The following is a 13,433-nucleotide window of genomic DNA, read 5'->3' as shown; positions in this document are numbered from 1 at the left end:
CCCATTTCTGGTGTAAATGCGCCCACCTGGCTGACTTGAAGCCACCAGCGGAACGTCCCAGAATGTGGAGATGGGAAGAGGCATGCAGTGTGGGTTCCTGAGCAGGTGCCAGCCAGTCCCGGCCCCTGTGGGGTGAAGGCGGCCCCAGAGCAGATCCAAGGACCCCCGTGCAGGGCTGTGCGAGCTCACCCGGAAGGGAAGGGAGGCCACCAGCCCCGGGGAGAGGGGCTGCCTGTCCGCTGCCTGCAAGGGCCTCCTTGTCACAGGGCCCCGAGGTATCTGTAGGAGCAGCTGGCGAGGTTTCACCAGGCACGAAAATCAGGCAGGCTCTATGCCTATAAATTGGCTTGTTTGGACTATTTTTTAGAAAGTTAGATATGTAAAATTTTTGCTTTTATTTTTTTTTTTCCTTTTGTTTAGAGACAGGGTCTCACTCTGTTGCCCAGGCAGGAGTGCAGCGGCACAATCATTGCCCACTGCAGCCTCGAACTCCTGGGCTCAAGCGATCCTCCCGCCTCAGCCTCCCGAGTAGCTGGGACTACAGGCGCCCACCACCATGCCTGGCTAATTTTTAAATTTTTTGTAGAGACAAGGTTTTGCTGTGTTGCCCAGGCTGGTCTCGAACTCCTGGCCTTGGGCTATCTCCTGCCTCGGCCTCCCAAAGTGCTGGGATTGTAGGTGTGAGCCACCGAGCCTGGCCCAAATTTTTGCTTTTGAGCTTACACATCTCAGCCTGCTGTGAAGAAATAACACCAAAGTGTGTATGTGTATCAGACCATCCCGTTGTACATCATGAAGGCATACAGTTTCTGTCCGTTATACCTTAATAAAGCTGGGAGAGAAGTCAAAACACATAACTAAATAAAAGTTTTTAGAGAGAACGAACCCACCTAGGGCCAGTGCACAGAGGCCGTCTCTTGGCACATTCGTACGACGGCAGCTGCGCCGGCCCCGGGGCCAGCCCTCGTCCCCCCGACTGCTGAGCTGGGCAGCAGGGCTCCCCCTCCCGCCCACCCCGCAGGGTCCTGAGCCTGCCTCTCAGGGCCGTCACTGCTTCATCCAGCTGAAGTAATTACCCCAAAGACAAATTTAGGACATGCCCAGCCTTTTAAGTTTGCAATATGTATTTCTGTACCCTTGTTTTGGGTTACATATTCTGGCTTTCCGTAACTGATGAGTTTGAGGAAGGGGCAGAAATTAAGAACTTAAGATATTTTCTTAGATGGTGAATGATTGGCACGACTCCCATTATCTTTCCCAAAAGTTCCCAGCTTAGGGAGGACTCCAGCCTTAACTGAGAGCGTGTGTGAGTGTTTACTATTCTACGTAACGACAAACTGAGGCTCCCTCAGGTAGGTTTTTAAGCCTTTCCGATGTGAATTATCTCGATCAAGCTGCTGTTTTAAAAAAGACATTACTAGGATCCAGTTTTAAAATACTTAATTTTTATAGCTTCTACAAAAGGAAAGTTATTGACAACCAGAAAAGTGAAGTAGAAAAATGGCTTCTTCAGATACCAGTTTTCACGGTCTGGCCTCTTACCGTGGCGTCTTCATTTTCTTACTGACAAGAAAAGCTTCTTGTTTCTCTAACGGCTGGTGTCCCAGAGCCTCAGCCCCGGGCCTGGGACTGGGCCTTACGCAGTCGCAGGACCCGGGAAGATGCAGACTAAAGGCTGTGCACTTCGGATGATTTCGAAGAGCAAACCCTACTCAAGAGAAAATGATGAAACTAGGCTTAATATGGGCTGTCTCTGAAGATGTTTTGAAAACCAGGAGTGGAGTTTAATCTCTGCACTGAGTCTGAAATGGCAACACTTCAGACCTACATTAGGAAAACTTTGTGGGAGGATTTCAAAATGGTGGTTAACACCTTCCTTTGAACTCTTGGTAGTTATTTGGTAATATACGCACTGTTTCCTAAATTAACTTTTGCACTGTAGGCTTTCTTCCAAAACAAGGCTTTCAGCATGGGTGCTAGCTGGTAATTAGATTTTTTTGACAGTAAGAATTAAGGTGTTTACTCTGGGAAAAAAAGAAAGAGTGACCCTAACCTGTCTCTTGGAGTTTACCAACCAGCTGAGAAACCGCAGATACGGGTAAACATCTGCCTTACTTTCCACCTCCGTGGCGCTGGTTTTGTGACGTCACAGGAAAACCCATCTCGAGGGGGGGCTGGAACTACAGCCTCTGCTTGACAGTCGCCAGTGCAATTGGGGGCCCTGGGAGTCCCGGGGGGCATGAGGCCAGGGGGCTGTCCGGGAGTTGTGATCTAGAGGAATGTCCAGTGGCGGCCCCCCCACCCCCGACAGCCTGTGGCTCCCTCACGAGGCTGCTCACCGTGTTCCGTGGTGCGAGTAGGTCTGGGGAAGGCGGTGCCCGGTGACAGGCCGTGACCGTTTCTCTGGGTGTCGTCTCCCAGCCTGGAGCCCTGCCATCGCCGCCGCCCCAGGTGACGGGCCCACAGTCCAGTCCCGGCTCTCTGTTTGCTGACTGTGCACCTCACTGTCTGCATTTGCAGAATGGGGACAGGGACGGTGCCTGTCTCACAGCGCGTTAAGGGACTTAAGTGGGACGTTCCGCGTGCGTGGAGTACACACTGGCCCACAGTCCGTTCTAGACATCGTAACTCATTTTTTTCTCATCTGTGAGAAAATATTTCTGAATAATTGATCAAGTAGACGGCCCTTGAAATGAATTTGTAGGAGGGAACCTCAAGAGAGTGCGTGTGCGCGTGCGTGGGTGCGTGTGCGTGCGTGTGGGTGCGTGTGCGTGTGTGTGCGCGTGTGTGTGCGTGCAAACGTGCCGAAGTGTCGCCTGTGCGGACTCCGTTTCTGCTCTCGTTACGCGGCGCCTTTGGGCTCGGCGTACGCGGCGGGCCTGCGCTGTCTGTGCGGGTCCCTTTGCCTTGTCGACACTGCCTCACGGCCCAGGCCCCGGTGGCCGGCTCGCTAACGTGTTCGCTTCTGGAGCCATCACTCGTGGCGTGTTTACCGGTTACAGCAGCCTCTCGGGGCTGTCGTGACGAAGGACAGCGCACTGGGTGGCTTAAAATGGCAGGAATCTGTCCTCTCATGGCCCTGAGCCCGGAAGTCTGAGTGAGGTGCCCGCAGGGTTCTGCTCCTGGGGGCTCTGCGGGGAATCCGTTCCAGCCTCGCCCCCAGCGGCTGCGGCTGCTGGCAAGCCCCGCTGCTTCTCGGCTCCTGGAAGCTCCGGCCTCTGCCCCCGCCGTCAGATTTCCTTTTCTCCTGAGGACGCCAGTCCTTGGGGTTGGACCCACCCTAATCCAGCATGACCTCGTCTTAGTTACTTGTATCTGCAAAGATCCTCTGTGCAAATAAGGCCACATTCATTCACAAGTGCGTGGAGTGGGGGTGTCTGCACCTTTTGGGGGAACAGTCAGCTCACAGTGTTGGTATTGGTCTTTGTCTTCACTGCAGCATTGGCCAGGTCATTTTTCTGGCTTTACTTTTGTATTTTTGTAAAACTGTAAGAGAAAGTGTAGTGTAGTATTTGAATCGTTGTGAAAAAGAAAACATACTGAAGCAACAGCTTTGGTTTTGGGATTCCCCGGTTACCCTTGTGGCACGTGGTGACAGAACGAGCTGCCTTCACCACCTGGAATGAGCCATGTGTCTCCTCCTCCTGCAGGAAACTCCCAGTACAGCCAGCAGCAGGCCGGGTACCAGCAGGGCGCGGCGCAGCAGCAGACGTACTCCCAGCAGAGCTACCCCAACCAGCAGAGCTACCCCGGGCAGCAGCAGGGCTACGGTAAGGCCGGCGCTCGCCCGCTGCGCGCGGGCTGCACGTGGGCTGCGCGCGTGTGACCCAGGCACTTCATGAACTTCTTGCTTTGAAGTAGTTGTAGATTTCTAGAAGAGTCACAAGGACAGTCCAGAGAGTCCCAGCTCCCTGTTGTTCACATCACACGTCACCGCGACACAGTTGTCAGGACTGGGAAACCCACACTGGCGCGTTGCGAGGAGGGAGACCCCCGCCTCATTCAGACTAGTTTTCCCCCGATGTCCTTTCCTGTCCCGGGGCCTCATCCGGGACCCCACAGACGTCTGCTCCTCTTGTCTGTGACAGTTTCTCAGATTCCCTTGTCTTCGTTCCGAGGACGGTTGGGTTCTCTGCGGAACAGCCTCCGTCTGGGCCCGTGTCTGATGGTCTCACAAGCAGGGGGTTGTGGGTTGGACAGACAAGAGGGGGAGGGCCGTGTCCACACACGGGGGCGCGGCGCCTCGGCAGGGCTTGGGCCCGGGTGCTGCTCTGGTCCCCTGGCAAAGGTGGAATTTGTCAGGTGTCTCCACTGTCAACGTGCCCCTTTTTCCCTTTTCTTTCTCTGTTCTTGGGATTATCTACATTTGTTACTTGGAATTCTGTTCATTTGTCTCCTCTCCCCAGTTATTTAGTTATTCAGTCACTTATTTTAGAATTTATTCAGGGGTGTTAATTCCGTACGTTGTCTGTAGTCTAATCCTGCCTCCCTGGATAGCTCAGTGTCCTGGCTTTGGCCTTGGAAGCTCTTTCAGTTGGGTCCCGTGTCCCTGACATACCCGTCCTTCTGGCATTTTGAGCATGTCTGTGTTTTCTGGCACCGCAGTGACTGCGCTGCCCCAGCCCAGAACCAGCCACCTCCCCACAGAGCCCTGGTTCCTTCTGTTGCCGAGCGGTGCCAGAACCGACAGCTGGCTGCAGGTGGCACCCGTGAGCCCGGTTTACTTCACTCACCTGTGACGGCCCACGTGTGGGCCAGGCTGCAGCCGTGTCCGGCAGTGCTCGCCCATTTGTCAGCTTTTGTTCACCCCACAAGGACCCCTGAAGTGAGAACAGGCTGATGGGTGTTGGTCCCGGGGCCACGGGACGCAGTGAAGAGGACAGAGGGGACAGAGTGGATGGGCCAGTCCCACGGGCCAGGAGATGAGCAGGAGTGAAAATTCTATCCTGGGTCAGGTGCCCCAAGCAGTGACCCCTCGTCTGCCCCTGTGCTTGGGGGCTCGTCCTGCCAGGGCACGTCCACTGGGAGCGGCCACAGCCCAGCCCCAGCCACGTGAAGCTGTCCCCGTCGTTCTGACCGCTCCCTAGCACCCAGGGTGTGGGGCACCCGAGGGCGATCTCCTCGTTTCCCTGCCGTGTGCCATCGCACAGACAGCCGGCGCTGAACGTGGCGGTAGAAGCCGTCCTCCCTGAGGCTGTCAGAGTGGGTGGGCACTTCGTTCACTGAGAGAGTGAGCCAAGCGAGTAGTCACGGAACGTCCCCGCCCGCCGACCTGAAACTGCGTCACCTCAATGGGAACGTGCACCTGCTGCCCGCGGGGTCTCCGGCTGGAGCCAAGGCTCGGTCCTCCACAAGCCACACGCCTGACACCTGCGCTGCCGCCAGCTGCCACCCCGTGAGGGAGCACATCGAGGTCTGCGGGTCTCAGCCTGCACCGCCCTGAGAACCACCCGAGGAGCTCTAGAAAATAAGGCCCGGGGCCACCCGGAGTGATTCCTGGGCCACGTGCCCACACGTGGTTCTGCCTCAAGAGGCATTTGACAAAACGACTTGGCCTTTATGAGTCTGTTCCGCAGCCGTCATCTTGGGGTCCACAGACACGGTGCTGCTTTCTCTTTTGCCTGCCGTCTCCCCGGTGCCCGTGACACTTCGGTTACAGGTTTACGGCAGCTGCCATGACTGGCACCAGGTGGTTCTGGAACAGCCACTCACCTGGTTCGAGGAAGCGGCCGGCACAGGCGTGCTGGAGGGACCCCAGCCACTGCCCTGGTGGGCGCAGGGACGGGGGACTGGCGGGTCTGGCGAGTGGGCCGAACGGACACTCCCCACATAGGTTTACAATGAGGAGAAGCAGGTGCCAGGTGTTGGGAGGTCACGGGGGACTGAGGGCTGGCTGGCTGGGCTCACGGTTCCTGGTGTGTTCCCGCAGGGCCTGCCCAGGGAGCACCCTCGCAGTACCCCAGCTACCAGCAAGGACAAGGCCAGCAGTACGGAAGCTACAGAGCGTCGCAGACGGGACCCTCTGCCCAGCAGCAGCGGCCTTATGGCTATGAGCAGGCAAGCTTTCTGGATGTTTCCAGACATGCCCGTCCGCCGTGTCTGTCGAGACATAATGAAGATTTCCCTTGTGGTCATGAGGAATAATGAGATGGAGCTATCAGGCTTCCAGGGTCCCTCCCAGAATGTTAATTCTCTGAGCCTGTAAGGTTTTTAAACATTACCTCTAGGTATACGCACACCTCCCTCAGACAGGTGGCTTTTTGCATTCTAAACTCACGGTTCGATTTGCACGCGTGGCTCTCTCATGCCTTCGTTCGTTCTGCAAATGCTCATCGGGTCCCCAGCGCGTGAGGGGTCCCTGCTGGGTGCTCGGGACGCAGCGGTGCACGGCCTGCACATTCAGAGCCTACGTCTCGTGCGGGAGGTGGTCGCAGGTGACAGAGCCAGATCCTGTTCCGGTGCCGAGGGCCACGCAGAGGAGCCCCACAGGGCGCAAGCGGCCGTCTGGCGGGCGCTGGCGGTTCTAGGAAGGAGATGCAGCCGTTTGGGGACGCGTGGGGGGCTGTCGTAGGCCAGGTGGGGGTCCGTGCCTGCCGAGGTGATGGGGGGTGGGCAGGGTCCGGAAGGAGCCCAGGGACGAGCATTTGCGGGAGACAAGCCCAAGGGCCCGGGCGACAGCATGGGGCAGGCAGCGGCCGCCTGGCGGGAGGTGGCGGGAGGTGACGGGACGGGCGGCGGGCGAGCGCGGGGCCCTCACAGCGGGCCCTGCAGGACAGGGTCTGTGCGGCGGTGGCACTGACGGGGCGACGGGCCTCCCAGAGACTGAGCCGGGCACGGGAAGAGGACGTGCCAAGGTCCTGAGGCAGCGGTAGGTTTGTCACGTAGAAGACTCAGGGACGGGAGCACGGCGTGGGGCAGATTGGTGGGGCGAGAAAAGGAGAATTATGTTGGACCTTGTTTTGGAGCCTCCTTTGAGGAGAGTCTTTTTATTTCTTTTCTTTTTTTTAAACGAAATCAAATTTTTTTCATACTGACAGTGTGTGAAGAGCCCTTAGCCAGAGGCGACCGTCCACCGGCGACATGCGCTAGGTGGGCGGGGCCGAGTTGACGCAGCGGATGCAGCGTCTGGCGCCGGCTGGTGGCTGGTGGCTGGTGGCTGGTGGCTTTCCTGGCGCCGGGCGGTCAGACGCCGCCGAGTGGCGGTGTCAGCTGCCGCTCGCCTGCTCCCTCGGGAGGGCCCAGCGTGAGCCCGTCAGGCCCCGAGAAGTCTGACTGTCAGCGCGGTGTAGACGAGCCCGCTCTGGGCGGAGTGCTCGGAGCGCAAGCCCGGCTGGCATCGAAGAAAGCGGCTCCGACGCGCTCCCGTGAGGGCGCCGACCCGCGAGGGCCCCGCAGCGGCCCCGCAGCTGTCAGAGGGGCCCTGGCCGGGCGCGTGCGCTGGAGCCACAGACCCGGAGCGGACCCCTGGGTCTGTCCTGGGAGCACTCGGCATAGGAGCCTCTTGGTGGAGTTCGGAAGGGGGACAGTCCGCAGCTTGATGTCAAAGCAGAATGATTAGAATGATTTCGCTGAGACAAGGTTCCTCCCTCACATTGTCCTGAAAATAATTTCTTTGGATTTTGTGAAATAACAAGTTGACTGTTCTAACATAGACTGAGCCAGCTGCGGTGTAAGTCTGTGCCTGTCCCTACAGGAGACACAGAGCCATGGCAAGGCGGAGAATTTCACATTTTATGGGAAAGTGTCCATCTAACACCCGCGTGTTAATTTCACGTGGTCTTTAGCAGGATCCGCCTTTGACTGCAGGCCACGGGTCTCAGCTAGGTGGTGTCGCTGGCGCCCTGGTGTGTGCTGCAGGGTGTTTTGCAGCAGCACCTCCGAGCCGTGATAATCTAATGTCTCCAGACATTGCCAGGTGTCCCTGGGGGGGAACATCGTCCCCATCTGAGAACTGCTGGGATAGACTTAAAAATGCGAGGTGCAGTCAGGGGTTGCCCAGCCGCTCTGACAGGCCAGGGGTTGCCGCCCCCTCGCGGGTCAGCTCCAGCCTGGGGGTTCCGTCCTCCCAGTTGTGTGGGGCGGAAGACTTGCTAGAACTGATTCCTGCTGGCTGGACTCACAACAGCCAGCGCTGTCGGGGGGTCACACGAGGAACACGTGCCTGGCGCTGTTCCTCTCTGCCAACCTCCTAAAGGCACCCCGACCTCTGATGATTAACAGGTGGGGGGAGCAGAGAATCAGGGCACTGAAATGAGTGGCAGTTTCCTTCAGCTATGGCATCGCCCAGGTGACTTTCCTCACGGGTCAGGGGGTCCGTCCAGCTGCCCAGGGCACACTACTGCCCTGCGGCCTTGCTGGACACAGGCCCCCCGGCTCTCTTTCTCAGACTTCATACTGACTAAAACCTGTTACCCTGGTCACCCCCCACCCTGTTTTCTTAATTCTGCAGGCTGGGCACCAGCGTTTGCCCTTAGTCCCCACAGGACCGAGCTCCCGAGCGGGACTGGCCAGGGGAGCTTCCTCCCCAGCGGGGTCAGTGCAGGATCTGTTTGGCACCTGGCCAGGCCCAGCCCGCCCGAGCCCAGAGTGTGACTGAATGAGCAGCCCTGTCTGACTTTTGATCTGCACCGTCAGCTGCAGGCTGGGGTGGTGGCTTCCGGAAAGCCAGCTCCCTCCCGCCTGGGCCTGGTGGAGGCTGTTTGCTCGCCTTGGCTCCTGCCTCCTGCTGACCTGGACGCTGGCTGGGAGTGAGGCCCATCTGACCTTGGGTGTGGACCCTCCTACTCATGACTGCAGGGTATAATCTATGTCTTGGTCTCTTTTAGGGCCAGTATGGAAATTACCAGCAGTAAGGGACAAGCGTCCTTGTTGGAGCCCTGTGGTTGCGTGTTCATCCAGGGGATGGACGGGCCGGTGGCAGTTCTGATGAATTGTGACATGTTGGTTACCCCTTCGCCCAGTGCCACGTCTGCATGTGAAGCGTGCTCATTTCATGCTGGGTACGACGCCGAGCGTGCACCGCTGGCTCGAGACAGCGCTTTGGTTGGTGCGACACGTCTGGTGCTGTGTATATTATCGTACGTCGACGCGATGGAGAGGTTGTACTGTCTTTGTCCCCCACCCTTGTTGATGTTTCTAGCTAGCTTTGGGGGTCATTTTGTCATCAGAGTATTCTGTGCTCAGTGATGGGAACCACCTAGAAGACACACCACAGTCCTCGTATTTCTGTGAACAGACCCCTCCCCTCCGGCAGTTGTCCCATCCTGGGTTATAACGTTTCTTGCACCGGCCACCCCGCAGCTTGACACACGTGCAGCCCCTGGGTGGCAGCCTCTTCCTGTGCCTCGATGGGTGGGTGGGAGGGCGTCTTCTGTGACACGGCGAAAGAGATCAGCGCGCTTCAGGTGTGGAGGCCGCGGACGGTCCTTGCGGAGCTCGCTCTTACCTCTGTCTCGCCAGCTCCGTTCATCCAGGAAGGTGCATGTTCTCATATTAAAAAGCAAAGTGGGATCAGTGATTATATTCCAAATAAATATGAGCCCACGAGGGCCGTGTGTGGTTAGCTGAACCCCGGGAGAGGGTTTCACGGAAGGAAACAGGCGGTCCTCTGGGCATGGGGTCGCAATTGGGAATTACTCTGGCTTTGACCCTTGTCTATCTGACGGTCATTTCTGGGATTTGAATATTTAATATGCCCAATTCTAAATGTATAGAATATTTAAAATATTGATACTAAGTTTTCCAAATGGTTGGCAAGTTGTTTATTTTATGTTATTTCTTCCAGGACCTGCTTGTGCAGACCTCCAAGCGAGCGTCCTTTTCTTTTAGGGAAATCTGACATTCACGTCTTATTTTTAAAAGGAACCCCAGTAACTTTATTGTGTTCTTTCTAATGAAAAGTGAAGGTTTTATATAGAAAAATTTGGGTAATTTTTACATTCCTAGGACAGTCAATCCCACCTAAATTCTGTGAGACATTAAAGACGGCTCACGCGGGAAAGTGCGGTCAGAGGGAAAAGTCCTGCGTTTCCACTGATAAGTCACATGGACATTTGATCAACCTTTACTTGGATAATAATATTCATATTTACTCTGAATCCTTTTTCAAAAAAAAATCTTTGGATAAATACTGACATATTTCCAAGAACTACCCAGAAAATACAAAAAAATCCAATGCTTGATATATCATGCCTGCTGCTGCTGTTTTTCTTTCATTGATAAATTTTATGTTTTAAAAATTTAAAGTATTATAATACTTTATCCAGAGTTGAGTGCTGTAGAATTTACAAGGCACTTTGATAGTTTTTGCTTGATTTAACCCTGGCAGCCCACTGGGGAGGCGTGGAGCAGTCACTGTTCCCATTTCACAGGTGAGGAGCCGCGGCTCAGAGGAGAGGACTTGGCGTGCTGAGTGCCAGTCCCGTTCTAGGACGTTCTCCCCTCCTCTGTGAGACAGATAGCACACAGAAGTGAGGATAGAAGTGTTTGTTGGGTAGGCATAAGGGTTTTAAAAACCCTTAACACTGGTAAGGGCTTAGAAATGTATGTATATGTCCATATTAAATTACTGAAATGAGAGTTCTTAATTGCTAAATGACAAAGGTGTCAGCAATTTCATTTAGGGACTCATCTCCCTTGATTTTGTTCTCTTCCTTTCTGACAATTTTCATAGAACTAATTTGCAACTCAATTGGGGACTAAAATTTCCCATTGAAAATGTTAAACATTTTTAGATAACTGTGAAAATAGTTTATTTTTATTCCTTGCCAATCTGGGAATATGCCTTTTATGTGTGTGTGTGTGGTTTTTTTTAAGTGCTGTATTAATACTTTTTGAAAGAAAAGGACACTTAAAAAAACTTATCCCAAAACTTCAATCTGAAATGTCTTACATTAAGAATATCTTGAATGTTGTGTATATATTTTAAAAAGCACTTTGCGAAATAGTTTGTACATTTATTTCCTAATTTATACATGATTTTTGGTGTTAATATATTTAAGGATTAATAACAGAATGTTTATTTAAGGTGTCGTCCATTTTTATGTATTGTGGGGAAAAGTGACGCGAGCAGTTCTTTTTCGTTAACTGTATTATATCTTCTCTTCTGTAATGTGAACACTGGGACACGCGTAGGCTACAGCGAATTGTTTGTGCAGTGTGTTTGCTGGTGCTTTGTGTTTTAAGGCTGCCTCTACCGCAGGCTGGTGAACGTGCAAAGGAAGATTCGAAACCGATGCTCATTCTCCTGTTGTTCTCTAACATCCAGCAAGCTGTGAACTTAAAAAGTGATGACCACAGTTCACAAGTACAGACAAATTCATATTGGTATACAAACAAAAGCTCATCACCCTTGCGGGTTTGTTGAATCAACGGTACTTAGCATATTAAAAAGTCCATCAGAACTCACACAGTCTTTATAAATGGTATTAAGGTGGACAAGATCACCTAGGATCTGAAGGGAAACCTTAATATGTTCATAGGGTAGGAGTATAAGTGAACCTCTGGTTTTGTCAGAGTTTTTAATATGTATAGGCTTGAATATCGGGCATCCCTTCAAAACTGTAAAAAAAGGAAGACCGTTTCCATTTCCACTTAAAATTTTTTAGCCATTACTTCATTTCTATTTATTGAACAGGTCAAATTCATCTTATTTGTGAATACAGTACATTTTTTTAAAACATCCTTGTTGGTTAATTTTTTTTTTCAGTTGGAGTTTGGCATATAAATTGTTTATGCTTTGGTGTAATCTCCTAATAAAATGGTTCTTCAAAAATCATCCTATAAAGTGAGTTTTCATGAAGTTAATGGGATTTAAAGTGTCAACAGAAAATAACCCAAACTCTGCAAAGTAATTGAAAGAGGTTTATTCTGAGCCAAGTTTGAGGACCATGTCCTGGAGCCACGCCCAAGAAGCCTTGAGCAGGTGGTCTCCCGTGGTGGGTTTACTGTGCGCTTTTATATATTTCAGGGAGGCAGGAATTACAAGAAAAGTCATAGATCAAAACATGGAAGGTGTACATTGGTTCCGCCGGAAAAGGTGGAATTTCTTGAACCAGGGGCTTATGAGTTATAGGTTGGTTTAAAGATTATTTGATTTGTAATTGTTTGAAGAAAGGAAGCTTTGTTTAAAGGCTTGGAATGTTTTAAGATAAGGAAGACGCCAGCCAGAGACAAGCCGGCGGCCACACACCCAGCCTCGAGTGATCTGTTAACTGAATTGAGGACCTGCGGGTGTAGTTCGTCTTGCGTGGGACAAAGGAGTTACTCGGGATATCTCCAAGAAGGGGAGGGGGCATGAGGAGGGTTTTCTAGCGTCCCCCCCCAAGAGACGGTCCATGCAGCCAGCTGGGGGGCCTAAGATTTTACGTTAGTTTGCGAGGGTGGTTGGTTTGCGACACTCCTTCCTAGGAGCACCGCCCTGCGAGGGGAACCGCGACCCCAGCCGGTTGGCACCAGACTCGTAGCCCGCAGGGGGCAGGTTGGGGGCGGCGCCTGGGCCACCGACCCTTGGTGACAATAGACCCAGTCCGGCATAGCAGGGTTCCCTCAGGGTCCACGGGCCGCGTCTTCCGCACATGCGCAATGGGAGGCCGATGCGCAGGCGCGTCCAGAGCCGGGGGGCGGGGCCGGCCGAGCGGCCCGGAAGTGGTTCCTCGCGTCTGATGCCCCGGAAGTGATGTGATCCTCTGAGTCGGTGAGTGCGGGACGCGGACGGCTCGGCGCGTGGAGGGGCGTGGGGTTCGTGCGCAGGCCTGGGGGGCGCCGGGAGCCCCCACACCCGCTTGGCCAGGGCTCGGCCGCGCGCGTGTCTGGGCGTCCCCGGCGCGGAGCCGCGTGCGCAGCGGCAGTGTTCCCGGCGCCGGCCCGGGCCGTGTTGCCCACAGCGGTGCTGGTCACCCTGATGGAGCTCTGCCGCCGGGACGGTACAGGACGCGAATTCGAGCTCAAACCGTCAGGAGCTTTCTCTGACCCAGGGTTCTGAGTGTGAACTGCAGCAGTCTTAAGCCCCCTCCCTAGTCGACTGAATGCAGCCCCGCTAGGCCCAAGGGACCCCAGAAACACCCTAAAGCTGAGTTGCTGGCCTTGAGAAGGGAGGTCAGACACCCCTCGTCGTGCCCCCTCCCTTCTTGGCGACAGTCTTTTAAACTCATTGACAGGCTGAGGCCATGCGAGGCAAACCTTCGGGTCCTCGATTTTCCTACCATATAACTTTAGTCTGGGTGTGTGGCCGCTGGCTTGTCTCTGGCTGGCGTCTTCCTTATCTTAAAACATTCCAAGCGTTTAGACAAAGCTTGCTTTCTTTAACCAATTACAAGTCAAAGAATCCTTAAACCACAGTGTATTGATGTATGACTTTATGTGTAATTCCCGTCTCCCTGAAATGTATAAAATCAAACCGTAACCCAACCACAGTGAGTCCACTTGGTCAAGGC

General features: G+C 53.9%; 1 protein-coding gene across 2 annotated transcripts in view; it reads left to right on the top strand.

Annotated features, from left to right (window-relative positions):
* Positions 1-9,909, top strand: part of SS18L1 (SS18L1 subunit of BAF chromatin remodeling complex) — a 28,066-nt gene extending 18,157 nt beyond the window's left edge. The window contains exons 9-11 of one of the 2 annotated variants that reach the window (XM_069496665.1): positions 3,651-3,770; positions 5,930-6,057; positions 8,826-9,909. In XM_069496665.1, coding sequence (XP_069352766.1) covers positions 3,651-3,770; positions 5,930-6,057; positions 8,826-8,852 — 275 coding nt within the window. In that variant the 3' untranslated portion in view covers positions 8,853-9,909. Of the gene's footprint in view, positions 1-3,650; positions 3,771-5,929; positions 6,145-8,825 lie in introns of those variants that run through there. The other variant, XM_069496664.1, reaches the window with a different exon arrangement.
* The last annotated feature ends 3,524 nt before the right edge of the window (positions 9,910-13,433 follow it).

The sequence above is a fragment of the Eulemur rufifrons genome, chromosome 20 (assembly GCF_041146395.1).
Source record: "Eulemur rufifrons isolate Redbay chromosome 20, OSU_ERuf_1, whole genome shotgun sequence".
Taxonomy (NCBI): Eukaryota; Metazoa; Chordata; class Mammalia; order Primates; family Lemuridae; genus Eulemur; species Eulemur rufifrons.
The sequence above is the reverse complement of the archived record's forward strand: the minus strand, read 5'-3'. Positions and strand labels throughout refer to the sequence as shown.